The sequence below is a fragment of the Vicia villosa genome, linkage group LG3 (genome assembly GCF_029867415.1).
Source record: "Vicia villosa cultivar HV-30 ecotype Madison, WI linkage group LG3, Vvil1.0, whole genome shotgun sequence".
Classification (NCBI taxonomy): Eukaryota; Viridiplantae; Streptophyta; class Magnoliopsida; order Fabales; family Fabaceae; genus Vicia; species Vicia villosa.
The window spans coordinates 40,698,786-40,724,102 of NC_081182.1; the positions used below are offsets into that span (position 1 = coordinate 40,698,786).

At 34.6% G+C, this 25,317-nt stretch overlaps 2 protein-coding genes across 4 annotated transcripts; one reads left to right on the forward strand and one right to left on the reverse strand.

Annotated features, from left to right (window-relative positions):
- The first annotated feature begins 1,012 nt into the window (after positions 1 to 1,012).
- Positions 1,013 to 16,235, forward strand: LOC131661101 (DNA polymerase delta catalytic subunit-like). 3 transcript variants are annotated; one of them, XM_058930521.1, is made up of 31 exons: positions 1,013 to 1,436; positions 1,557 to 1,667; positions 3,441 to 3,547; positions 3,659 to 3,818; positions 4,112 to 4,307; positions 4,409 to 4,544; positions 4,633 to 4,770; positions 5,097 to 5,174; positions 5,314 to 5,405; positions 5,656 to 5,722; positions 5,815 to 5,886; positions 6,257 to 6,343; positions 7,796 to 7,915; positions 8,009 to 8,107; positions 9,415 to 9,522; positions 9,655 to 9,750; positions 9,874 to 9,939; positions 10,089 to 10,145; positions 10,313 to 10,400; positions 10,509 to 10,588; positions 10,833 to 10,946; positions 11,070 to 11,184; positions 11,255 to 11,427; positions 11,575 to 11,646; positions 12,470 to 12,544; positions 12,638 to 12,727; positions 12,797 to 12,957; positions 14,157 to 14,230; positions 14,331 to 14,418; positions 14,720 to 14,825; positions 15,846 to 16,235. In XM_058930521.1, exons 1-30 carry the CDS (start codon positions 1,190 to 1,192, stop codon positions 14,805 to 14,807), a joined length of 3,255 nt encoding a protein of 1,084 aa, XP_058786504.1. In that variant the 5' UTR covers positions 1,013 to 1,189; the 3' UTR covers positions 14,808 to 14,825; positions 15,846 to 16,235. The 3 variants fall into 3 exon arrangements, with proteins under 3 accessions (XP_058786504.1, XP_058786505.1, XP_058786503.1); XM_058930522.1 differs by having other exon boundaries at positions 15,950 to 16,234; XM_058930520.1 differs by having other exon boundaries at positions 15,860 to 16,233.
- Positions 16,236 to 16,902: 667 nt separating this feature from the next.
- On the reverse strand, positions 16,903 to 19,930 carry LOC131661102 (E3 ubiquitin-protein ligase RGLG3-like). Its single transcript, XM_058930523.1, has 12 exons — positions 19,702 to 19,930; positions 19,297 to 19,593; positions 19,099 to 19,183; positions 18,876 to 19,016; positions 18,687 to 18,800; positions 18,512 to 18,609; positions 18,330 to 18,409; positions 18,147 to 18,252; positions 17,674 to 17,801; positions 17,454 to 17,592; positions 17,316 to 17,372; positions 16,903 to 17,132 (listed from the first exon to the last, which is right to left on the reverse strand). Exons 2-12 carry the CDS (start codon positions 19,582 to 19,584, stop codon positions 17,049 to 17,051), a joined length of 1,320 nt encoding a protein of 439 aa, XP_058786506.1. The 5' UTR covers positions 19,585 to 19,593; positions 19,702 to 19,930; the 3' UTR covers positions 16,903 to 17,048.
- Positions 19,931 to 25,317: the final 5,387 nt, after the last annotated feature.

Genomic DNA, 25,317 nt, shown 5'->3' on the forward strand with positions numbered 1-25,317 from the left:
TACATTTTTCTTTACCATATACAATCCCAACCTTTAAAAAATGTTTCCACACTTCAAATGTAAGGGCCTTTTATTTGTTGGTAGTTGGTTCAGAAAACTCTTTTTTATTAATCTCAATGTCATCAAGATCAATTACATTAGACTGAGCGAATAGTGGTACATGTGGAGTTGGTCTAACTTGCCTAGCATTAACCTCACTATCATTATAATTTCCATAACTGAGATCAACACAAAGTTTCAATACCAAATGTGAAAAATCAGAACAATAATAATTAGAATATATTCACAATTTGTGCAAAATAGTGGTCAAACAACATCCACAAATCTTTTGACATAATTTTCTCTTAGTTTGCGAGTAGTTCGCACTTGACCATAAAGAAACCATTATCAACGTTCATGATCTCAAAACCTTTGATAAGTTTTCACATTTTCTTCAACCTATCATTCATCAAATCGCCCACGTTCTTCCCAAGGAGTTTAATGACTAGCGTCTCCTTCCAAGAATTGCATTGTTTTTGGAAAAGCTTCTCATCCATCGCGACCTTTGGTAGAAATCGATTTCCTCCTTAAAGAGAGACTTTCATAAGTCCCCTTTCAACCATATCCACTTTCTCCTTCACAATATCAATTCATTGACCTTCACTGAAAATATCCTTGAATGACGGTCTAGGATACTTGGGTGCACCTCCATCCTTTGGCTTGACTGACAGTGGCAACGTGAAAGCGGCAAAAACAAAGGGATCTAGTTAAACAGACTCAGTTGATAGCTGTGTAGAGACATCTGATTATAAGAGTACGAGTTCGAACTCGAAATATTTCAGTTATTCACAAGTTACAAAATTTGAAATTAAAATTTTACTATTTTTTTTTTTTGACAATTTTTTTTACTATTAATATAATTAATACGTTAATGAAAAATTGAATGCATCTTTATTTTTATAAATTAGTTTCTTAATTTGTGCTCTAAAACCACAATATAACATTTTCCATATTATATTTCATTAAGCAAATTTTCTGGATGGGTTTTGATTAGAGTACCATATAGGTGAGATCACGCCACATGACCCGCAAGCGGGAAAATCATTGGGCTCTATAAACTCGACAAGAAGTGGCGGGAACCATCAGTAACCTCTCACACTCAAACTCTCACACTCAAACTTTCTCTCTCTTCTCCAATCCCAACTCTCCGATGAACAAAAGCAACGCACGAAAGCGTCCGGCGCCGCCGTCGCAACAACCGCCGACAAAACAGGCACTAGCACCAGAAGATGAGTTCGTCGACGAAGACGTGTTCCTGGACGAAACCCTCATCTCCGAAGATGAAGAATCCGCAATCCTCCGCGACATGGAACAACGTCAAGCCCTAGCTGCTCGTTTATCCAAGTGGACGCGTCCTCCTCTCTCACAGGACTATGTCTCTCAATCTTGTAGCATTCGTGAGTGATTCTATTGCAGTGATTTCTGTTCAGTATCCCCTTTGAGTGATGCTAGGGTTTTGAGTTTGTATTTGTTTTTTTGCTGGAATTTGATTTTTTTTACGTTCTTCATTTTAATAGTTTTTCAGCAGCTAGAGATTGATTACGTGATTGGAGAGAGTCATAAAGAGTTGCTACCTAGCTCGTCTGGACCTGCTGCCATAATTAGAATATTTGGAGTGACGAAGGAAGGTTAGTTCGTGTTTCTTTTTTCTTCGATACTGCTAAATGTTTAGTTGCTTACAGAAATAGAACTCGGCAATTTAGGATTTGTTTGTTTACAGTGTTGAATTTTAGTAAAAAAATACTGTAGAGAAGTAAACCTAAATGTCTATCTTAACTAGGGAACCATTGATCAGTGTAGTTCAACATTTGAGCATTTCTGAGTGTAGTTCAACATTTGAGCATTTTTGGTTTGGTAGGGGAAAAGGCATCATATGTTCCCAACAAAAGTAATATTTTTGAGTGTAGTTTTCTTTGTAGGCTCAAAGGAAACAGGTAACAGGTTTTCTTTGTAGGCTCAAAGGAAACAGAAAAAGTTATCCATCATAAAGTAAAACACAAATTTATCCCTGGTCTTGAGAGAATATGAAAAGCCTTCGGAAGGATTTTCCACAATCTTTGTTTATTCTATTATTTTTGTCATGTCTTGGGTTCTAATGAACTGAACGTTTAACACTTGATAGCTAGCCATAACTCTTGATAGCTTACAACTCTCACATTCGAGCAAAACACTACTGTTCTTTTTGCTACAATTGTTTTAAAGGCAACATCTGAATGTAATAAAGAACATTAGAGGTAGAGTAATAAAGAATATCAGAGGTAGCGGAGTGCCAAAATATTCAACAAAACATGTATATCTAGAAAAGAAGCTTATTCAACAAATCAACATGAAGAAATCCAATGAAATTAAATGTAGATGTCATAAGTTATGGTTTCTAAGTTCTTGGAGCTAAATGTAGTGTAATTAGCTAATGTCTTCTAAACTTTTGGAACTGAATGGGAAGGTTTACCATCTAGTGTTGGGTCGTGGTATCCCTTATCTCAGAATTTGGTTTAGGCCTAACTCATCCCTACAAAACCGACTTAAACCGGTTTGTAGGGTGAGAATTGCCCCCACTTATAAACACAACACAAACTTTATCTCTAAGCTATTTGGGACTAAATCCACCCCTTAATAGCAACACAATGAAGGTGTTGGGGGCTGCAATGAGGCAAGCCAAAGTGCTGCAATTAAGGCGACTAGGGGCGGACTGCAATTAAGTCCAACACCTAATATTTTTGCCTGATCTTGTAATGATTTGGCAAAATAAACATCGCTTGCTTCAAAAGCTTTCCATTCTCTCTTTTAGGTTATTTCCAGTGCTTATGTAATTTGGCTGAATACAAAGTTAAACATATTTTCAAATATTTCTAAAATTTTGACCCATGTTTTATATATATTGAGAATGAGAACCTATCGGTTTGGTTCTGGTGAGGGGGTTTTGATCATCCTCTATTTTCTTTAATAAATCCTGATTTGACATTGCTTTTGTTCATTTCCCTGACTCACCCAACAAGTTTGCCCAAACATTTTACTGAACATATAATCAGTAGATAGATAGAACAAACAAATCAAAAGAGTCTAAAAAAAATGGAAGTTTAATAGTCAGTAAATATGTAAACGATACATGACAGGTTAGTATATAACTAATATATGGTCTGTTCAGTTTGCATTGCTTCCGCGACCAAATTAAGATTTACCAACTTACAAGATAATTACCTTTCAGGCTTAGTTTACTTTCTCACATGCAATTTCTTTCTAATGCAAATCACTTTGAGCCTCCATGACATATATCAATATAAGTGTCCAGAGATCACCTTTGTTTCAAGTGTTTACTTGAAAAATTGGTGCGAAAGTATATTCTATGCAATGCTTTGCAGGAATTCTATAATAAACTTGTATTTTGTTTGTTTCTTTGTTAGGACATAGTGTTTGCTGCAAGGTTCACGGGTTTGAACCATATTTCTACATCAGCTGCCCTCCTGGAATGGGACCAGATGATATCTCCCATTTTCATCAAATTCTCGAGGTATCCCGCTTAGTACTTGAAAGTAATTGTTTTTAATCAAGAAAATGGATTCTTTATTTAGCTTTTGGATTTGCCTTATTGTACTTACATTTACATCTTGTGATGCTTTAGGCTAGGATGAGAGAAGCCAATAGAAACAGCAATGTAGGAAAATTTGTTCGTCGTGTTGAAATGGTGCAAAGAAGGAGCATTATGTACTATCAGCAATTAAAATCCCATCCCTTTCTCAAAATTGTTGTTGCACTCCCAACGATGGTTGCTAGCTGCCGTGGTAAACTTATATATTATAGACGTTCTAAGTCCAATATATTATTAATCTTATTCAAACTCATTTTGCCCGATCAATATTTAAGCTACATCGGTAGTTCTCATTTGCTGTATTTTGATACAATATTATGTCTGGGGAGTGACCATGAAATGCACCACACTGTGCTGTGTTAAGTTTGAGATTTTTGCATCTCCTAAGTGATCCCAATGTTAGAGTTTTGTTTTGACAATTGTACTTCTCAACTGCATTTTGTTCATGCTTTAAGTTTTTCTTGCTAAAATTTGAAAACATGGCAGGTATTCTTGATAGAGGTATTCAGCTTGATGGTCTTGGCATGAAAAGCTTCATGACTTATGAAAGCAATGTACTTTTTGCTCTTCGTTTCATGATTGATTGCAGCATAGTTGGCGGAAATTGGATTGAAATTCCTGCTGGAAAATATAAGAAGGCAACAAAAAGCTTGTCATACTGCCAGTTAGAGTTTGATTGCTTGTATCCTTTTTCTCACGGTAAAATCAGAATTCTTTGTTTAAGATATTTATTGGAATGCCAAACTTTTAGATTTTTCTTTTATCCCCTTAACAATCTCTTAGGTATTCCGACTTGACTAGTCATGCTCCAGAAGGGGAATATTCAAAGATGGCTCCGTTTCGGATTTTGAGTTTTGACATTGAATGTGCTGGTCGCAAAGGACATTTCCCCGAACCTACCCAAGATCCTGTGATCCAGGTCCATCACGCTATCTTTTCATATATGGCTATCCTTGATCATTGATCGGTATTATTGTTTTTGAGCTGAAAAATTCATTTTCTTATAGATTGCGAATCTGGTAACTTTACAAGGAGAAGACCAGCCATTAATTCGTAACGTGATGACTCTTAATTCATGTTCCCCTATTGTTGGTGTTGATGTGATGTCATTTGATAAAGAAGAAGAAGTCCTGCTAGCTTGGAGGGTACATTTTTTTTGCCCGTGTGCACACTATGTTACTAGTTATCTTGAATTAGAATGTTAATAACACCTGGAAATTTGACTTGCCACCCCTGAACAAACTAGTCAATAATATATGATAATCACATATCTGACATCCTACCTGTTTGATATATGATGATGGTTTGCAGTGCTTTTAACTTGATTAATGGTTATTGGTATGAAACATCATCATCTTTATCTCGAACATTAGATCACGAGTTTATTTGATAGCATGCAACTGTTGAGTGAACCCTCTTTCTTTTATCTATTATGCTCTTATAATATGATGGAGTGTTTTTTTATGTGCAGGATTTCATCCGTGAAGTAGACCCTGATATTATTATTGGATATAACATCTGCAAATTTGACTTGCCGTATCTTATTGAGGTGTTGATTTAACTTAAACAGTACTCTTAGAATTAATATTTGACAGGTTATGTTTTATAAATAATAAATAAATAAAATTTTGCATTTGGTTATGATTACTTTGTTAATATGATGTAATTTTTTCCTGTCTTTATTTCAGAGAGCCGCTGCCCTAAAAATAGCTGAATTTCCAATTCTAGGCCGTATCAGGAACAGTAGAGTTCGAGTAAAAGATACAACTTTTTCATCAAGGTAAAGGGATATAATCACCCGATACATCTTCTTGTTATTTTTGCAGTAGTTGACTTTATGGTATTATGGTGGGTAGGTAGGTTGCATCGTCAACCATCCAAATAGGAATGCAGTTCCTAAATTGAGTACATTATTCATTATACACCCTTAACATTTTCTTTGAATTTTGGAGTTACTCAGTTTGTCTTTTTGGATTTTGGTTTGTCAATCATTTCGACTATCGACCTCAGTGTTCTTGATGGTCTTGTAGGCAGTACGGGACCAGGGAAAGTAAAGAAATCTCCATAGAAGGGAGAGTTCAGTTTGATTTGTTCCAGGTTCTGTCAGAATTTTTTGTTTTGATTATCGTGTACTTGAACGATCAAGATCTATTGCTGAATAAGTTAATTTGTTATTTTTTTATTTGCAGGTTATGCAAAGAGACTACAAATTAAGTTCTTATTCTTTGAATTCTGTGTCGGCACATTTCCTTTCTGAGCAGGTACCGTTGCACTTTTGACATTATTTCAAGCAAGCATATTTTTTCCTCTATTCTTTTCATTCAAATGCATCTGGGAAATCATAAATATATTTATAGATTTACATTCATAAACTTCATGACTTGATTCAAGGGCTTGCCTCATACTATAGTGATAACACATTACAAATTTACAAATGTGTTGTAACTTGGGAAAATTGATTTAGATTGTTTCTGTTATGCGCTGTTTGTAAATTTGTGTGTAAGTTTGTGTTTGGGGCCTGTTCTTATGACCAACGTTATCCAAACAGCTTTTAATGAAATCTTGTTTTTATTCTCGAAAGTTTAAATGAACAACAATTATTAACAGTCACTGCACTCTCTTCTACTGCAGAAGGAAGATGTTCATCATTCAATTATATCTGATCTTCAGAATGGAAATGCAGAAACACGAAGGCGCCTTGCAGTTTATTGCTTGAAGGTTCATACTCTAGTTCCTTTCTGTTTCGGCTGTTTTTCATTGCTACATTGCTTTTTGTTTAAATGTTTATTGTTCAGCAGTTTTTTTTTAATCTTTTCTTCAGCAAGTTCTCATTGATAGGTAAACTTTATGAAAACAAAATTAGAAGTGAACAGTAATTATCCAAGATTAAGATTTTAGTTGGAACTCTTGATTGGTGACAAGAGTTATCCCTATAGATATACGGTTTACCAATTCATCTCTTGATCTGACTATGATAAAGCATAACATTTTTGGTTTGCATTGTCAATTGCATAGATACTTTTGTTACAGAAGGATTTATCATGTTGCTTGGTGGCCTTTGACTTCTATCATTAAAGTTGTAAATTAAGCTCTATCATACGCTTTTTTATTTGTATAAAATGAGAATTTAACCGCGTCATTTTATTCTGCATTTTTGCTACCTTTTATGAAACCTATTTTTTTTAAGATCAGCTTAGTGTTAAAATCATATTGAATGTTTTCTTTTATGGTAATATATTCATCATTATTAGGAAGAACCCAAGCCCCCCATTTAATAGAGATACGGTCTGAAACGAGTTATTAGAAGTGGCACTTCTCTCTCACCTTACAAGTTAGTTTTATACGAATGAATTATGTTTAATATAAAAATCTATGGTATTAGAGCCTCAGGCCACCTATTTTTATATACACACATGAAACCCAATTGTTTGGGAGTGAGGGGGGAGTATTGGCAAACCGAAGTCCCATGTTGAATAGAGATACGGCTGGAAATGAGTTCATAATGAGTGACATTCCTCACTCACTTTACAAATTGATTTTTTGATATCGAGTTATGTTGAATATAAAAACCTAATAATCAAATTTGAAGTCCATTTTGGAACCTCTTTGCTCTCTGGTAATTTTTTTAGTGAAATTATTTCTAACAATACACTATGAATATTGAATATCAAGGATTTAGATGCACATAGTTCATACTTTCATACTATTTAATCTTAAAAATACGTGCAAAAGAGCTAAATAGAGTTAAGGCTTTAAGGTACCTTTTGACACATGGGCAAAACAAAACAGAACGAAATGGAACCACATGTTATCTTATGTTATTTTTGGTTCCGCCACTTCTTTTAGAGAAACCCAAATATATCACTTTTTTTATCATTTCTCTTTTTGAATTATACTTTTAATATGCATCAATGGTAAAACATGATTTATATAACTCATGTTTTGTTTTGTTCTGTTCTAACTTGTTTACGAAACACTGCCGCAGTATTTATAAAATCCTTAACAATGTCCTTAGGATATTACTCTAAAAAGTTTATATGCATGTTCTTTTACCTATAAATTTTTGTGAACCAAGTATAGTGAATCCATTATGGGTATCTTACTCATGAAGGAAAACCCAATGCAAATCATATTTACCAGTTAAAGTTCAGCTAGCTTGGCTGTGTGCAGGATGCATATCTCCCCCAGCGACTTTTGGATAAATTGATGTTCGTTTACAATTATGTGGAAATGGCTCGAGTTACTGGAGTTCCAATTTCCTTTCTACTTTCCAGGGGCCAAAGCATAAAGGTAAGCCTTATCCTGATTGGTCAAATATAGAAAATGAATGCCATGTTTAATTAGTCACAATAACAACAGTTTGTTTTTATTCTTCCTTTCTAGGTGCTTTCTCAACTTCTTAGGAAGGCAAAACAAAAGAATTTGGTCATCCCTAATGCCAAGCAGGCAGGGTCAGAACAAGGAACATTTGAAGGCGCCACTGTAAGTTCATTCTTTTCTTTCAGCTTCTTTATTTTGGATGATCAATTGGAGTTTATTCACTGGTTTTCCTTTCATCTATAAATGTTCCACATGCATGTTTGCATGTTTGGAGTTTTCTGAAGTGATATGAAAATATGATGCCTGCATGGGTCTTCTAGGAGTTTTACTTATATTTTCCGTCTCCATAGATTAGATTATACACTATTGATGCATGGATGAAGAGATCTAGAAATTCTCATGCTTAAAGCATCTTGACTCCAAAATTGGTTTACATGAATTTCTTATGTCTCAATGTACAATTTTTTGGTGGGGTTAGATATGAATACAGATATTATATTTCCATATTACAATTGGAGCACAGTTTGATGATGGCGCTGCAGATTATCATCACCTTTTGATCTAATGAGTTGGTTAGTTTTTATGAATCTGATATGAAGTAAATAGCCTGGTATATTGTCAGTGGGTCTTTCTAGTGACTACATTCTACGGTCATATTATTTGATGACTGTTTTCTGCCTTTTTTTTGAGAGAAAGTTCTGGTGTCATTTGTTGCAGTAAGAAATGGGTGTACTCTGAGAAGTTCTCTACTATTAGTTTCCAGCTATTAATAGTCGAGTAAGCTGTACTTGGAGTATCATCTGTTGTGTGTATGACCATATGTAAGAAGGTCAAGAGAGTTTTGACAGAGCCTTAGGTTGCGCACTTGCGCCTTGGTAGAGGAACTGATACTCGGTGTTGTAACTATTTATTTATCTATATTTTACACTCGTCATATGACATGCTTTTGCATTTTAAGGTTAATTATATTTGCTGAGCTTTATTATTAGTTAACTAAATTGTTTCGTCTGTGGTTTAGAGAAACTAAATTATTACAAAACTGTGTCACTTTTTCAGTATGATGCAGAACTGTAGATTTGTTATAAAATCAGATAGACCTTGTACTTTAGCCAGAAAAGCCATTGTTTGTGCAGAGTATAATATGAATTGTTTTAGCTACTGAAAGTGATTAATGCTGTTGTTAAAGATGGTTCATATATTATGCATTGTTCTTGCAAGCCCTGCAAACAAGCATTCTCATTTGCCCTTTGATATTCTTAAATATTGGTTATCCTTTATTGTTCTTTTTCTTCTTTTAATACAAAAAAGTTTAAAGCATGTTCAAATTGAAGTATCTTTATGCATGGTGATGTACATAGATTTTAGAGAAATTTATGATGCTACACCTTTTCCCTTATTTCCCCTTTGAATGTTTTAGTTGTCCAACTGGTTCCTTTCAATGCGTGACCGGTGAACTTTAAAACTTGCAGGTTTTAGAGGCAAGGGCTGGATTTTATGAAAAGCCAATTGCTACTTTAGATTTTGCTTCCTTGTATCCGTCTATTATGATGGCATATAATTTATGTTATTGCACACTGGTAATTCTTCCTCTACTAGTAGTTTCAACGTCAAGCTTGAATGCTTATATCAATACAATTATATACATTAGCTTAATCCAACTGTTCTTAGACAAAAGCTGGTAGACAATTTTATGTCTCTTGTTTTTTAAGGTGACCCCTGAAAATGCTCGCAATTTCAACATCCCTCCGGAGTCAGTGTACAAAACACCATCTGGTGAAACATTTGTTAAATCTAATTTACAGAAGGTATGTTGCTGGTTAAACTAACTAGTAACTACTTCACTCTCTACTGTTATGCCTAATGCCAATTTCATTATGATGTTAATGCTTATATGAAGTTGAGCACTGATTTAATGAAAATAAATTTAGGGCATACTTCCTGAAATTCTTGAGGAGCTATTAGCAGCACGTAAAAGGGCAAAAGCAGACTTAAAGGTATCCTTTCAGTTGGTATTAATAATATTACATACTCTGATTATATTGTTTTATTGTCAGATGTAGATTTTGATTAATTCAAAATTTATTGAGTTCTATATCTTATATCAGCTTATAACTATTTATTCTCTAATATTCTTGCACTACAGGAGGCAAAGGATCCCCTTGAGAAGGCTGTTCTAGATGGCAGACAGTTGGCCCTGAAGGTAAGATGTCACTGATATACGTGTTAATTTATGTCTAAGTCTTACTCTCCTAACCTTGCAGTTTTCTCTCTTGAAAGATATTTAGTTCTTTCTACCGTATAGTTTATACTAATTTAAAAATACGGTTAACAATTGAAATCCGTTTCTATTCTTTTTCTTCTTTTCAGATTAGTGCAAATTCTGTATATGGGTTTACAGGGGCTACTATTGGTCAGTTACCTTGCTTAGAGATATCGTCGAGTGTAACAAGCTATGGTATTTCTCCCAACTAATAATTTGATCATTTTAAAAAAAAATTATCCTAATGTTGGATTACATCTCCATTGCGTTCTTATTAATACACGGGTTGGCTGCATTGTAAAGGTCGACAAATGATCGAGCACACTAAAAAGCTTGTGGAAGATAAATTCACAACAACTAATGGCTACGAACACAATGCTGAGGTACAAATCTGTAGATTTTTTTCTTGTTTTGATGCCATCCATTTTGATTCTCTAGTTCTACAATGCTGTATTTTGGCATGGGAAATTTATAAATGAACAAACAGTGTCGTCCATCCTTCCCTGTATTTTTAGAATTGAACAAATAGTCTTGGTCTAGTTTTATGCTTTTCTAACACAATCAAATGGCCATACGTTCTGTCAGATTTTCATATGACTTCCAATGTGATTTTATTCTTGCTGCTAGGTAATATATGGAGACACAGATTCAGTCATGGTACAATTTGGTGTTTCTGCTGTAGAAGAGGCTATGAACCTGGGGAGAGAAGCTGCTGAATATATTAGCGGAACTTTCATAAAAGTAACAGTTTAAATTACAATTTCTTTAGACATTGTTCTTATTTTAACTGTGTTAGAAATTAATTGGTTCATTTATTTGGCATGTTGATTTTCCTTACGATCTTTTGTCACTTTAATTGTGAAGCCTATCAAGCTAGAATTTGAGAAGATTTACTATCCATATCTTCTGATTAGCAAGAAGAGATATGCTGGTTTGTTTTGGACAAAACCGGACCATTTTGACAAAATGGACACTAAAGGTAAACCTTAATCTTTCTCTTTCTGTTGCTTTTTTTGAAATACCTCACAAACTACATTTGCATTTTACAGGTATTGAAACAGTCCGAAGAGACAATTGCTTGTTGGTCAAAAACTTGGTAACAGATTGCCTTCACAAAATACTGATTGACAGGGACATTCCCGGGGCAGTCCAGTATGTCAAGAATGCAATTTCAGATCTTCTCATGAACCGTATGGATTTATCACTTCTGGTTATTACGAAGGTGAGATGACTATGAAGTCTGCAGACCCTATATTGATCTTTATCTTGCTATTTGTATTGTGTGGAGCATTCGGATATTTGATTTTAATGCCTTACTAAAATATTTCTGCTTTAGACTTTCAATTAACATGCATGCTTGCTTTGATAGGGTTTGACAAAAACAGGAGATGATTATGAAGTAAAGACAGCTCATGTTGAACTCGCTGAAAGAATGCGCAAGGTTGGCTGTGATATTCAAATGTATTGGTTGTTGTGCTTTTTTCCTTTTTATTTGTGTAAAGATGAGACTTATTTGACAAGAGAAAAATAATTTTATCCACCAGATGATCATAGGCTCATATGTGCCAAAAACAACTTACTGGTTTTAATGATAAAACCATTTCTCAGACTGTAAGATGACTTTCCTATTAGCTAAGTCATTTGTGGAGCTATGCAGTTTTCTTGTGTATAGGGTTGTATTTATTGTTGTAGGCTTATTGAATATTAGTCTTTTATATTGGGCCTAATTCATCCTTACAAAACTAGCCAGTAAGGTGATGAGTGCCACTCTTTATAAACTAATTTCGGGCCTTCTCTCTTTTCTATGCGGGATTTAGGTTTTTCCCAATACAACCTCCTCACGCCCAACGCTGTTGGGCTTGATGCGTAGATTTAAATGGCGGGTGAAACAAATATCCTTACAAAACTAGCCTGTGAGGTGATGAAGGCCACTTATAAACTAATTTGGGGCCTTCTCTCTTTTCTATATGGGATTTAGGTTTTTTCCCAATACAACCCCCTCACGCCCAACACTATTGGGCTTGGTGCATGGATTTAAATGGCAGACGAATCAGATCATTAGGCTGTGATACTATATTAGGTTTTTATATTAGGCCTAACTCATCCTTACAAAACCGGCTTGTAAGGTTAGGGCCACTACTCTTTATAAACTTATTTCAGGCCCTATCTTTATTCTGTGCGGGACTTGGGTTTTTCTCAGTATTGAGTGTCACGTTTCTCTTTCTTGGCCATTAATGTATTCAATTGGATTTTATAATTGACAGCGAGATGCTGCTACTGCTCCAAATGTTGGAGACAGAGTACCTTATGTTATTATTGAAGCTGCCAAAGGTGCCAAGGTAATTTCAAAATACCCCCTATGTCCTTTTATCCGTTGGCAAGTTTTGTAAGCATTGAAATTTTCCCGGGACTAACCTGTGCGAGTAAATCAGGCTTACGAGAAATCAGAGGATCCTATCTATGTGCTAGAGAACAACATACCAATAGATCGTCAGTACTACCTTGACAATCAAATTAGCAAGGTTGGTTTTATTAATGTTTATGATTTCTCCAATGTCTACTATTCTTTACTGGATTCATTCATGTTGCAGCCAATTCTAAGAATTTTTGAGCCAATTCTAAAGAATGCCAGCAAGGAACTTCTCCATGGAAGCCACACAAGATCTATTTTTAAATCTACTCCGTCAAACAGCGGTATAATGAAATTTGCCAAGAAACAGTCTACTTGCATTGGTTGCAAAGCTTTACTTAGGTATTCTTTTTCCTTCAGTCTCCATATTGTATTGACACACTAAGATTTTCCTGGTTGATTTTATTTTATGCATTCCCTTTCTATGGGTTACTTCTTTTGGTTATAATAAAGAAAAACAGAAAATAGAGAGATTTACTATTTATTCACATCATAATTTTTTCATTGGTTACAATGTATATTGAGGTGCTATTAATCCGTGTTATTATGAGATCTTAAATTCTCTTCTCGATCTTGCATCTTAAGTTTTCAAATGAAAACAAGATTCTTAGGATGATACGTATTAATCAATTTTTGTCTAGTAATTGAGATGAATTACTTTGCACTTTGAACACTCAGTTATAATTTGCACCAGTAGTATAGCTGATAATACTTAGGTCTTGCTTTTTATGATTGTTTTAGCACGTTTAAAAACACCTTTGGATTATGCAAATAAGAGTTTGAGTCTAAGTGTTGGTTTAAAAAACTAACACAATATTTGGTAAAGCTTTTAGAACTTTGATTTTTCTCTTCAAATTAGAGTTTAAGCAGAAGCAGGGGTTTGTTTCTTTTGTAGTGGATTTTCCTGGTTGCTTTTCATTCAACATTGATAATTTTTTACTTTTTTACGCATCTAATAATTTTTTTACAAAATAATTTACAATTTATACCTTTTGTACATACTCATCAAAATCATAACTAGCGAAACAACTTTACTATTTTAAATTTTATTCACTTAAAACTTCTAATAAAATTAAGTTGACATCTCCGTTTCTAAGTCTAATTCAACCTATCAAAACTGATTTGTAAGGTGAATATTTCTTACGTTTTATTTGATCTATCTAGGCCTAGTCAATGTGGGATTTAGATATTTCCTAATAACCCTCATGCCCAAGAATATTGGGCCTAATGCATGGGTGATACGAGTGGCAGGCGAACGGATTTAGGATAGGGTTTTGTTTAAACTTAGATTTTGGGCCTAACTTTATTCCACAAAATTGAGTTGTTAGGTAAGGACTGCATAGGTTTTGTAACCTCTATTTATGCCTTATTATCTCTAGCCAATGATGGACTCGGGTGTTTCCCAATATTACAAAATCAAGTTTGCAAGTGCTCACCCAAGCACACATTTAATCTTTTGGTTCATTTTTGTATATCTTGATGCTTATGACAGTTATTCAAAGGCCTAATAATAATTTTTTTTTCTGTTATATTTGAATCAGTAATGGAGACCACACTCTCTGCTCACATTGCAAAGGAAGGGAAGCTGAATTGTACTGTAAAACTGTAGCTCAAGGTAGCTTCTACTAAGCTCCCTCTGTTTAATTTCAAATGGTACTAGCTGTTTTTTATTGGACAAAATAAGTGATGGTGTGAGTGTATGGCTGCGCCTGCAGTGTCGGATCTTGAGAAACTTTTTGGGAGGTTGTGGACACAGTGTCAAGAGTGCCAAGGTTCACTTCATCAGGATGTTCTCTGCACAAGGTATTTTCATTGGGTTTGTATTTCTGTGAAACTTATGTTAAGGGATACTTAGGTGGCTTGAGTTTCTGAATTGTTTTGTTTTAAGAGCCGCCATTTCTTAATGTCAAATAATCATGTCCTTGAGTAAAGGCGGCTTTTTTTCTCCTTCTCCCTTGAGTTGTTTACTATTCATGTAATATTTGTCAAGTAGTTGTAGTGCCATTATTTCTATTTACCCACTATGAGTTTTGCCGAAGAGCTTTAAATTTATTTGTAGTTACTCATTGTCATCACTGATTTATGCTTCATGACTGTTTTGTAGTCGAGATTGTCCAATTTTTTATCGACGCAAGAAGGCACAGAAAGATATGGCTGAAGCAAGGTTGCAATTGGACAGATGGAACTTCTAACTTCTAAGGCTTTTCTAGGTCGGTTATTTGGCTCTCAGCGCTTCTCTCTTTATCTTCACAACAAGCTAGTCAATACACTAATAAGGCCCCTTTATCTTTCTCAAATCTCAAGAAAAGGGGTTAAGTTTTGCTCTATTTTAGATCCCGTACCTTCAGATCAGCATGTAAGCTGATGGAAATAGGGCTAACCAATCTAGGGTTTAGGTTTTTTTTCTCGTATAGAATAAATAACATTTTTCTTGCATATTCTATGGTGACTGATTTATAAAGACAAAAATTGACGTGATGAACATTGCCCCGAATTATTATATCAGTAGGCTACTAACTACATCTTTTAAATTACAACTCTTTTTTAAAAGAAAGAAGGGTCCCCATGTTTACCCTCTAAATTTGTGTCCAAAATGTGTATGTCATTTTGTGACAACTTTTAAGCATTCATTTTCTTTAATAGGCATTCAGTAGAGATTTATGTTTTTAAGACTTTGAATTTGAATAGTGTATTCAAATTTCTTTTCTAAAGTATAATAGCGTTGAAGGTTTCAAATGCATGTATTTTCTAATCTTTTATTGCTGTACCATTAGGGAGATGTTATTTAATAATTGAGTCAATATTTCTTAAATATTTTTTCGTTGTATATGTTGAGAGGACTTGAGCTATATGTTAATGGGGTCGTCACAATATTTTGGAGCTCAATACTTGGGAAAAAAACATGAGGTTGCTGCTGCTTTGAGCTTATGCTTGGGACAATATGGAGTTGACCTTTCTTTTATATACTTCGTAACTATGAACCGGTTTAATAATGAATTAAATTTTTTTCTCAGTGTATTATTTGTTAATTGCTTGTCGAACGAAATATAAACTATCCAACATCCATCGAGCCACATAAGATCTGTGCTTCTTTTTGACTCTAATTCTACAAAACAGTTCATTTGCTGTACTGTCATAACAGTTGTATCTACAATACTTGTGCATTGTATGCCATAATAGGCAGTATATGTAAATATGTGCTAAGTCTGGTTATCTGGGGTTGACACCAGTGTTACACTTGTAGGCTTATTTATGGGAACTGACAGAACATATTTGGAGGTGGAGTCCTGGGACCTGCACGTGTGACTGATTTCGTATCCCCTTCATGTTGCAGATGGCTGAAGTTTTTGCATAGTAGATATTAAGAGAAGCCATTAAAGAAGAGGTGTGGTGTTGTAGATTTAGGATTTTCGAACTTAGGACTCTAGTAAGATTGCTCTAAAGTTGAGAATTTTGTTTGCAATCTTTAAAAAGTTTGTAATTTGTAATCTTAATCTGTTGCATATAGTAACTATATAGTTAAATATATTTAATGAGAAATGCTTCTTTGTACTATTTATCATGAAACTAAATCAAAGAATGAGTTATATCTACTGATTTGATTTAATATCCAGTTGGCCCATGTATTCGTCCAAAAGACCAAATGTATAATTATTTATTTGCTTAAGATATTCTGCAACGTGTTAATTCTTGTCATTCTTGCACAAATCCCTTTGTAATGTATAACAAAGATCATATTTAATGGTGAAAACTATTAGTCAACATTCACAGCCTTTGTAGGTGGTGTATAGCGCCTCCAATGAGTTTAATATCAATGTGTAAGCATATAGTCAACTGCCTCACCCACAATATGGCGCAAAGATTGACCAGCTGTTATAAGGAAAAAAATGGTTGGCGAAGCACATGTAAAATGGATTCTTCCTAAACACTTTTCAATTGTAGTATTTTTTGACCATCTAAGTCCACGACTTAAACATGTTTCAATGTTTATATAAGACTTTTGAACTTTGCTACTGTTGTGATATTCTATCGATAGTACAAAATGTTGTCAAATAGTGCTAATTGCATATTAAAATTTCTACTATTTTTACTATCCACAATTGACAACAAATGTAAGTTAATTAACACGTGAATTCATGAAATGTATAAGTGCATGACTGATGGCTCTCAAATTTAAGGGAAATTTCAGAATGTCAAAATGTATAGCAACGTTAGAGGATTTTTTTTGGGTTAGATTTATTCTATACACTAAAAATAATCAACATATTTTTTTTTTGGGTACAAAAAAATCTACACATTAAGCATTACATTTACACTCAACATTTCTATACATCTCATTGCTAGGCTGAACTGTAAAGAAATAATGGTACTATTTACTACTATAACCATCAATGTAATATACTGTTATAGAATAAATTAGCAAGAAATTTGACTCAAGTGTATAATCTCAAACGAGTTGTAATTTGTTGCCTGCACATAGGGCATGAAGATAATGTGGCTCCACACTCCTTGCAAGTCTACACAAAATATAAAAGCAAATCAACACTTGGCGGGTGAAAATAGAATCTGTTTTCAGCCGTTTTGTTAAATAGATTTTTCAAAAGAACTGTGCTTAATATAATGCAATTATTTTACTATTGTATGTAATTCCACACATATGACAAGGTGTACTATTCAGACTAGCATATAAACAGACTTACAGTATGACCGCATCCAAAAGCCATGTCCTTCGGATTGGTTAAGCAAATGGGGCATACCTTCAATAAGAGAAAGATGTTAATCTCATAGCTTGGTTATTATGGCAATAGAAAGATAAATGGAGTAGCAAGAAAACATACCGGTTCTGCACTGGCTGGAGCTGCTGGTTCAACCAGATCGAAATTTGTCACGCGTGGAGTCGCTATGAATGCATTATCGTGATCTATTACTTCCTTTGGTGGAGGGAGGGGTCTTTTATGCTGATGACGAACATGTTCGCTACAGTATGAAGAGGATTTTACACTCAGTTATGCTTGAATGTAGTAAAATAGAATCCTGTACTTGAAATCTAGAGCTTACTTGGAAAGTTGTATACTTTGAGCTGCCCGGTACTGAAATGGAATCTCCATTAGGGCAGCAAGTGCAAATGCTGTTTCCTTCTTGGATGCTTCTGTGTTCTCAGACATGATCTTTGTGAAGTTTACAAACTAAAGGAATGAAAATGGATAACAGTTGATTAGTAATCAATTTCAACAGAAGGAAAATACGGAATGCGGAATCTGTTGCAGCATATGATTCTCCTTAATCTACCCATGAACTAGACACTGGGTAACACAATTGTAAGTCATTTTAGATTTTTATAAGGTAGAGCTTTATAGATTGTCTGTCTCAAGTCTCAACCATGAGAACAACTTCACAGAACAGTTCAAATTAGCTGATAAAATGTCGTATTTGTTATTTATTCGAGGTCCCGACCTTCTAATTTCTTACTATCAAAAGTAAAAGCTACCATATACTCGGATGATATTGAATGTTCAAATGCTATTAAGTACCTGAAAGTTGTCAAATAAGCGTCCAGTAATGTTATCATCAAAGTGCTTCATCTCGTCCCATGGACCATCTCCAACTCCAACCAAAATAATGGAGAGAGGATAATGACTGAAAATCACAATAGCTCGACATAAAAGATAGATACCACAAACAGAAGCAAAAAGACTACAGAAAAGTTACTTTACCTTGCAGCAATTATGGAACTAATCGTTGCTTGTTCTTGCGGACTAAACTTTCCATGCGGTGTACCAGGATTTCTAGAAACCTAATGAAAAAGAAAGAAATTTCAAAAAAAGAAGAGAAATGCAGTAAATGAAACAAAGAAAGCATGTTATGAAAATAATGCGGAAAAAAAAGTAGTTATAACCTGCCCATCAGCAATAATGACAAGAACATGATATTGACCGTTGTTACTTTCCACAATGTCAATTGCTGCATCAATTACAGGGGCAAATGATGTTGGCCCTAAAACAAAAAAACGAGGCATTATGTGACTGATATATACTTCTAGTAAATTTGATAGAGAATGTTGCAAAGCAAACCTGACAATTTCAAGAGTGGAGCAATCTGTCTATAGCGCGCAAGTACTTCCTCAAAACCATGACAGACTCTATTCCCCGGATAAAAACTGAACACATTCTTCTCGTGCGTAGAAGCTACAAAACGAAATGCACTGAAATCAACAAAACAGAAACCACAACATTCTTACAAACTCAGAAACAGATACTCACCATCACCAAACCCAAAACACGGTATCAAATTATCTTCATCAAAAGTAGACAGTGTACGCCCAATTATCGATATTGCTTGCTCATATGGATTAGGACTGCTTCCGATATGATGAAGGCTCTTCCGGTGAAACGCATACTTACCTATAATCATCGAAGTGAGAATTTTCTACAATCATATTTATACATGAATGTACAATAATTTCAAGTTTAAAAAAGGAATAACCTGTCCACTCATTGCTTTTGGTGAAATCAATACCAAGTATTAAATTCGAGGATTCCAAACCAGCTTCTCTCAGAGCAGAAACAACCTGATAATAACATAAACCTTCTATAATAAGCATGCAATTTCTATGATCATTGAAGTCTAACTACTGATTATCCTTTCTAAATTTAATCAATAATCAAAACTAGCAGTAAAAACCTGTTCCAATGAGCTGAAATTGTCAGCTATATATGTGGGTTGCTTGTTCCGACGATCGTAAGTATTCGTCGAACTCGTAGCAGCAGCATATGAAGACGGTTGATGATGGTTAGTAATAGTATTCCCTGAACTTCCAGTATAAGAAGAGGGTTGATCATTATCCAAACTTCCAGCATAAGAAGAAGGTTGATGAACGCTATTACTCACAGAACTTCCATCATAATTAGCAGGAGGGTGTTGATAGTAAAATTCATGTTGAGGTTCAGACATTGATTCTGTATTTCCCATATTACAAACCTGCTTTCAAAAACATCAAATCAAACCGAATTAAACTAAAAACTACATCACCAGTTGTAATAAAAATAAAAATCAAAGCTAATACAATTTATGATAAACAAAGTTCACCTTGTTGAATTAATTTTCTTTGCTTGATTTTGAGATTGATTGAAGTGATAAACAGAAAAGTAATTAGTAATAGGTTCTCGGTTCTTTGAAATTGAATACTATATTATAATGTTTTTGTATTTATTTGCGTATGTATGATTTGTTGTCAAACGTGGTGGTTTTTTTATTTAGATGCGTGCACTCCACTCGTTGAAAACTCGTTGTTTCTATTTTCAAACCCAAAGCTTTCTTACCTTCTAAGCTGTTTCCATATTGTTACTTGCACCTCACTTTTTCTAACTCGGATCCAGTTGGATTGAGATCGTTATTATAAACTAATCATTGTTTATGAGTGCAAGAAATCTTTCATTTTATTCAGCCATGCATTATTTGTGAGGAATCAGGATATTGTATTATATTTAAATCTCCTAGTTTTACTTTTTTGCTTTTATATGGAGACAATGATAATGGTATCATCGTGCTTCTCTTTAAACGTTTGTTACAACAACAAACGACAAGTATAATAAATCTGATAATGCATTGTTCCAACGTCAGAATTAATCTGTCACCCCCTTTTATATGTCACACCCCACTTTATTTGATAATTCTATAAGTATTCCTGTTCAAAATTGCATTCAAAATGTATGTACGAAATTTCCGGTATATAATTCAAAATTTCTGATAAAAACAAAATTTTCGATAGTGTATTCATAATTTTCGATATGAACTAAATTTCATGATTTTTAAATATTTCTGGTACGTTTGAAATATTATCTGTATTTTCAAAAAATACCATGTTATACCGGAAATTTCAACAAATGTGAACTTTCCGGTAGTGCAATTTTATAGAATTTTCAACTATTAGGATTTTACCGATAGTTTTATACATATGTGATTGCACCGACTGTTTTATGTGGGTCCATAATAAATTCAAAGTTATATAAATAGGGGTCATCAGTTGTTGAGAAAAACATCTCAAAATGTCCTTTGTAGAGTTTCGACTTTCGGATGACACCACATCTCTCGCCGCCTTGACATCCATCTAAGTTAAATGAATTATTGTCTGACACCGGCGATAACATAAAGGTGAGAAAGATTGAGTTTCGTGAAGATTGGATTGATATTGATGGAAGGGTAAAATACAACCTTATTGAATTGGATACCAATGAAGATTTGACGGTTATATAGAGATCATTTCACCGTAGGCTAACTAAGGGGCCGACCGAGTTTGGTGCGAAGATTTCAAGAACTGTTGATGACATGATTAAGACGCTGAAACGTCCTGAATCATCTGGTAGTGTCTAGGTCTCATGTTTCGTTATTGCTAATTGTAATGTCTTAAGTTATGTTCATCTTCGAAACATGTAATTGACAAAATATTATGTAATAAAATGTATGATGTTAAATAGTCTGATCGCAAAATATACCAATAATACAACTATAAAATCAAATAGCTAAATAGGTGTCCCACGAACTATGTGTGCTGCCCGCAATAATCTGGTAAAGACCTCACTATTTGTGTTTACCCAACCCATGAGGTTATCCATAATAACAACGATCATCTACAAGTGCTGATGGTCAACAACATCAGGTGGAGGTAGCAGTGTCATGCCATCGGCAGGTCCCCAACATCGGATACACAACATCATCCGTATGCTCAAAAAGTGGGATGATGCGAGGATGTGATACAATGAGGTATCACTCAAGGTAACCATCCCCACACCACAAGTCGTGATGCCACATGGTCAGTATACTCGGTAAGCAGTGATCGGTCACCGGGTTTTCCTGAGAGCTCTTCATCAGTGTGCACAAATGACTCGGTCGTAGCAGGAGTCGTAACATCCATATCACCAGTAGTAGTAGCCTCATCAAAAATAGGGACTGAATCTGTGGCAGCCACCTCATCAACAATAAGGGCATCTGTGGCCACCTCATTAGAAATAAGGACCACATATGTCTCGACCACCTCATCAGCAACATGTAGCGCATCTGTATCATCCCCCTCGTCGTAAACAGGGGCCACATATATCTCGGAGACCTCATCAGCAACATGCACCACATCTATCTCGACCACTTCATCGGGGTCAATAACAACTTGAAAATGTACCTCATAAGCATGAGCAACCTCAATATCATCTCTGGGACGCTCGTCTAATCTCATCGTTCGGCGCCGGGTGCTACGCGGTGTGCAGAACTGCACCTACTTAATCAACCATTTCTAGTGAGAACCGACCCGAACTACTCGTCCAGTCCATAGCAAGGAAAACTCTACTTCAATAGCCCTAGCCCAGGCTGCCACTCTATCCGTAGTCCTTCCTGCAATGGTGTCGTCCTTTCCCTTGGTTTTCACAGCAAAATGAAAAAACACAAAAATCAATGAACTACCGCCAATTTCAAAATTTCTTACATATCACCGGAAAATTTTGAAATTTTCGGTATGATTTTCAAAATTTAACTACCGAAAATTTTGAAAGGTGTAAGTTGTTACTAGGTCAAAGTCTTCATCTTTTGGGTGTTAATGCCTACACATAGGGTTAGGTTTAATATATGCATAATACATATAATTGGTAATCCATGTCTGTATATCAAAGTTGGAACATAATGCTGTTATATTTAATAGTGTAAGACATCCACTATTAGCTGATACAATTGATCTCACGTCATTGAGTAAAAAATGAGATACAATGAGAGCAACATGCAATAATATTAATAGCTGAGTAGTGGATTATATTACGAATTAAAGAAATATGCATGGGTATAAAGATGATGAACTCTTTCCCTATCAAGTTTTGTTAATGTTAACACCAAAATCTCCACTTATTTTCTGTCATTTACTTTTCATTCATTTACTTTTACACAACAAAACAACTTAAAACCTTGCTTAGAATCATAAAAGTTATTGAAACTATTTTTAAGACCAACCAGTCTTTGTGGATACGATAATATTATACTTGTTATTTGCATTCGAGGTATTTCTTGTCTTCAGGAAAATGACTAAGGTATTTCTAACTGGTCATCTTCGATTCACCAAGCCGAGCTCAGACACAATGAAATGCTTCATTGTCCACCTAAGTTTAGACCTAGTCCTCTCTAACTCATCAAAAAATTTCCCCTCCCTTAGCGTGTGAGTACCACTAAGATAAAGGACATGACAAATCAAAGTCGTTATTTTAGCCATAAATGGGATGCATCCCACTAGTACATATTGACGACCAATATGCTTCAAATTTGCAACCTAGGAAGAATCCACCTTAGGGATCAGAGCATGTAGAACATATGTGTATGAAAGTAGGGTCAGGTTGAATGTAGTAGGAATAGATGAACCACTCGATTTTCATGAGAGACAATGACCAAAGATTTCTTAGTTGTCGAGGAACCATCCGTTTGATCCTGCTTCAAAGATGATGCAACCTCTATCAAGAATTCTTGCCTGACATTTTTACAATTTTTGAAAAATATAAAATTAATTCGACTGCCTCGAGGAAGCACCATATCCAAGAGGGTCATTCCCACGCTACCTACCACCGACCATCCTTGATTTTAGAAAAACAAGAGAATGAGTAACAAATATAAAAATAGGTACAACGTGTCATATTATTAAAAAAGGGGACAACTTCTCTACCCATCATAAAAATATGGGTAGTGTACCTTCAGCCAATCACATAATACCATTTAACTATTACATATTTAATTATTTATTAAATAATACATTTATTCATTGTTTTCAAGATATTTTACACTAAGGATAATCTTACCCAATTTTTTGAGTTGGGTAAATAAGAATTCACCATTAAAAAAACATACAATAGGAGGCTAAGGTTTTCTCTCGAGGTAGAAAATAATTACAAATGATCAATAAGACACAAGTGATTACATCTAACTAAAGAGTCAGAGTAACTTTTAATTTTTTTTATAAAAAAACAAGAAATAACCATCTAAGTTCTCCGGGCCAAGGTAAAATCCTAAGAAAGAAACGAGAAGTGATCATTGGACCAACATTGAAGAAAATGAGGCCAACAAGGGTCACCGAAAACATATATGGACTCATGAGCAGTATGAGACAAAGGTTAAAGTACTAGGAACCGACATCAAAAAATCTTCAGCACGCGAAGAAAGATGCTTGAAAAGAGAGAAATTAGGATCCAAAGTCACGAAACATTGGTAATTACCTGAGAAGCTCCCACTTGATATGAAAGATGGAACAGAACACCGCAACCTAGGGCCTTATTTAAAGGTGGGCGCACAAGTGTTAAAAAGATTGAACAAAACTTCAGGAAGAAGGGAAAATCATAGAAGAAGCCAACCACAAATTTGACAATAAATGATGTCAAACAAGGAAAAAGGCAGGAGAAAATCGTAGTCCTTGAAATTTATATCATACTTAGGAAAATGTCATGAAGGAAAATTTTCACATATTCCATCATTAGGTTTTGGAAGGACCACATCCCATTCCTCAGCCTTCCAAAAGAAGTCTAAGAATCAAAATGGCGCAAACCTCTAGAGACTGAACTAATAGACCAATACTCTATGTATATTTTATTTGTGTTATCCCCCAAGTGAACCAATTCTTTAGGAACGATAAAACCACCAGGAAGAAAGCATAAAGAGTCACCCATGATCACTTGTCCAAGAAAGGGAGAGTGTCATTAAGCATTTTCCTAGAAATTTTCTCACTAAAAGTTTCTTGCAACACTTATTACGAACAAATACCAGAACATGGCCACATTGCATGGCAAATTAACTTGCCTGTCAAACGTAAAAGAAAAAAAAACTGCTGACAAAGTCATACCCTCACAAAACCCTAATCTTATGATTGAAGAAAACACCCTGACAATTAAAGGAACCACCTTCCTTTAAAAAAAGTATTTCAAAGGGGAACATCAAGTTCATATTAAATTAGTATGTGAAAGAAACTTACTAGAACAAAATAGCTCCGCAAGCAACGAAGCAACAAAAATGGAGGAACCTCACCCCTACGCCCACTAGAGAAATGATTAAAGTACATTACAATAAAAAACAAAAGAAAATAGATGATCCAGACTAAGGGAAACACATTTTGAATCCAAGGGAGAACACGAAAATTAAGACTGACATCCAAAGTTAAAATGCGACATAGAAAAAGAAGCCCAGACCTAAAAGACGAGGAAAGACAATCACAAACCGGTAGAGATTTAAGAACTATAGACTCTAAAGACATATAAACAATGTTGTTAAATTTTCAATTTATAACCTAAACTTTATAGATTTCATGTTTCTAGGTCACCATTTCGTGTTAAATCGCAGGTAAACACTTTTTTTTTTATGTAAAACCGTTTCCCGGGGCGATTTTAAACGATTTAAATCACTCTAAAATTGGTGAAATCATGTATAATCATTGGATTTTACTCTTTGACTCAATTTTACCTTTTTTTTATAAAATTTTTAAAAACTATTTTATTTTTTGACCCATGATTTTGAAGATCCTTTATCATATGGAGATGAATTTGATCAAGTTGAAAATTAAGACACTAATAAATATGATGTTGTAGAAGGATTGAACTTTCGATTAAGTTGAAGATGAGGATGAAAACACTTGTTTTTTTAACTTGAGAATCTTATGGAACTCTTGTTTTTTGGACACTCATTTGAATGTTACTT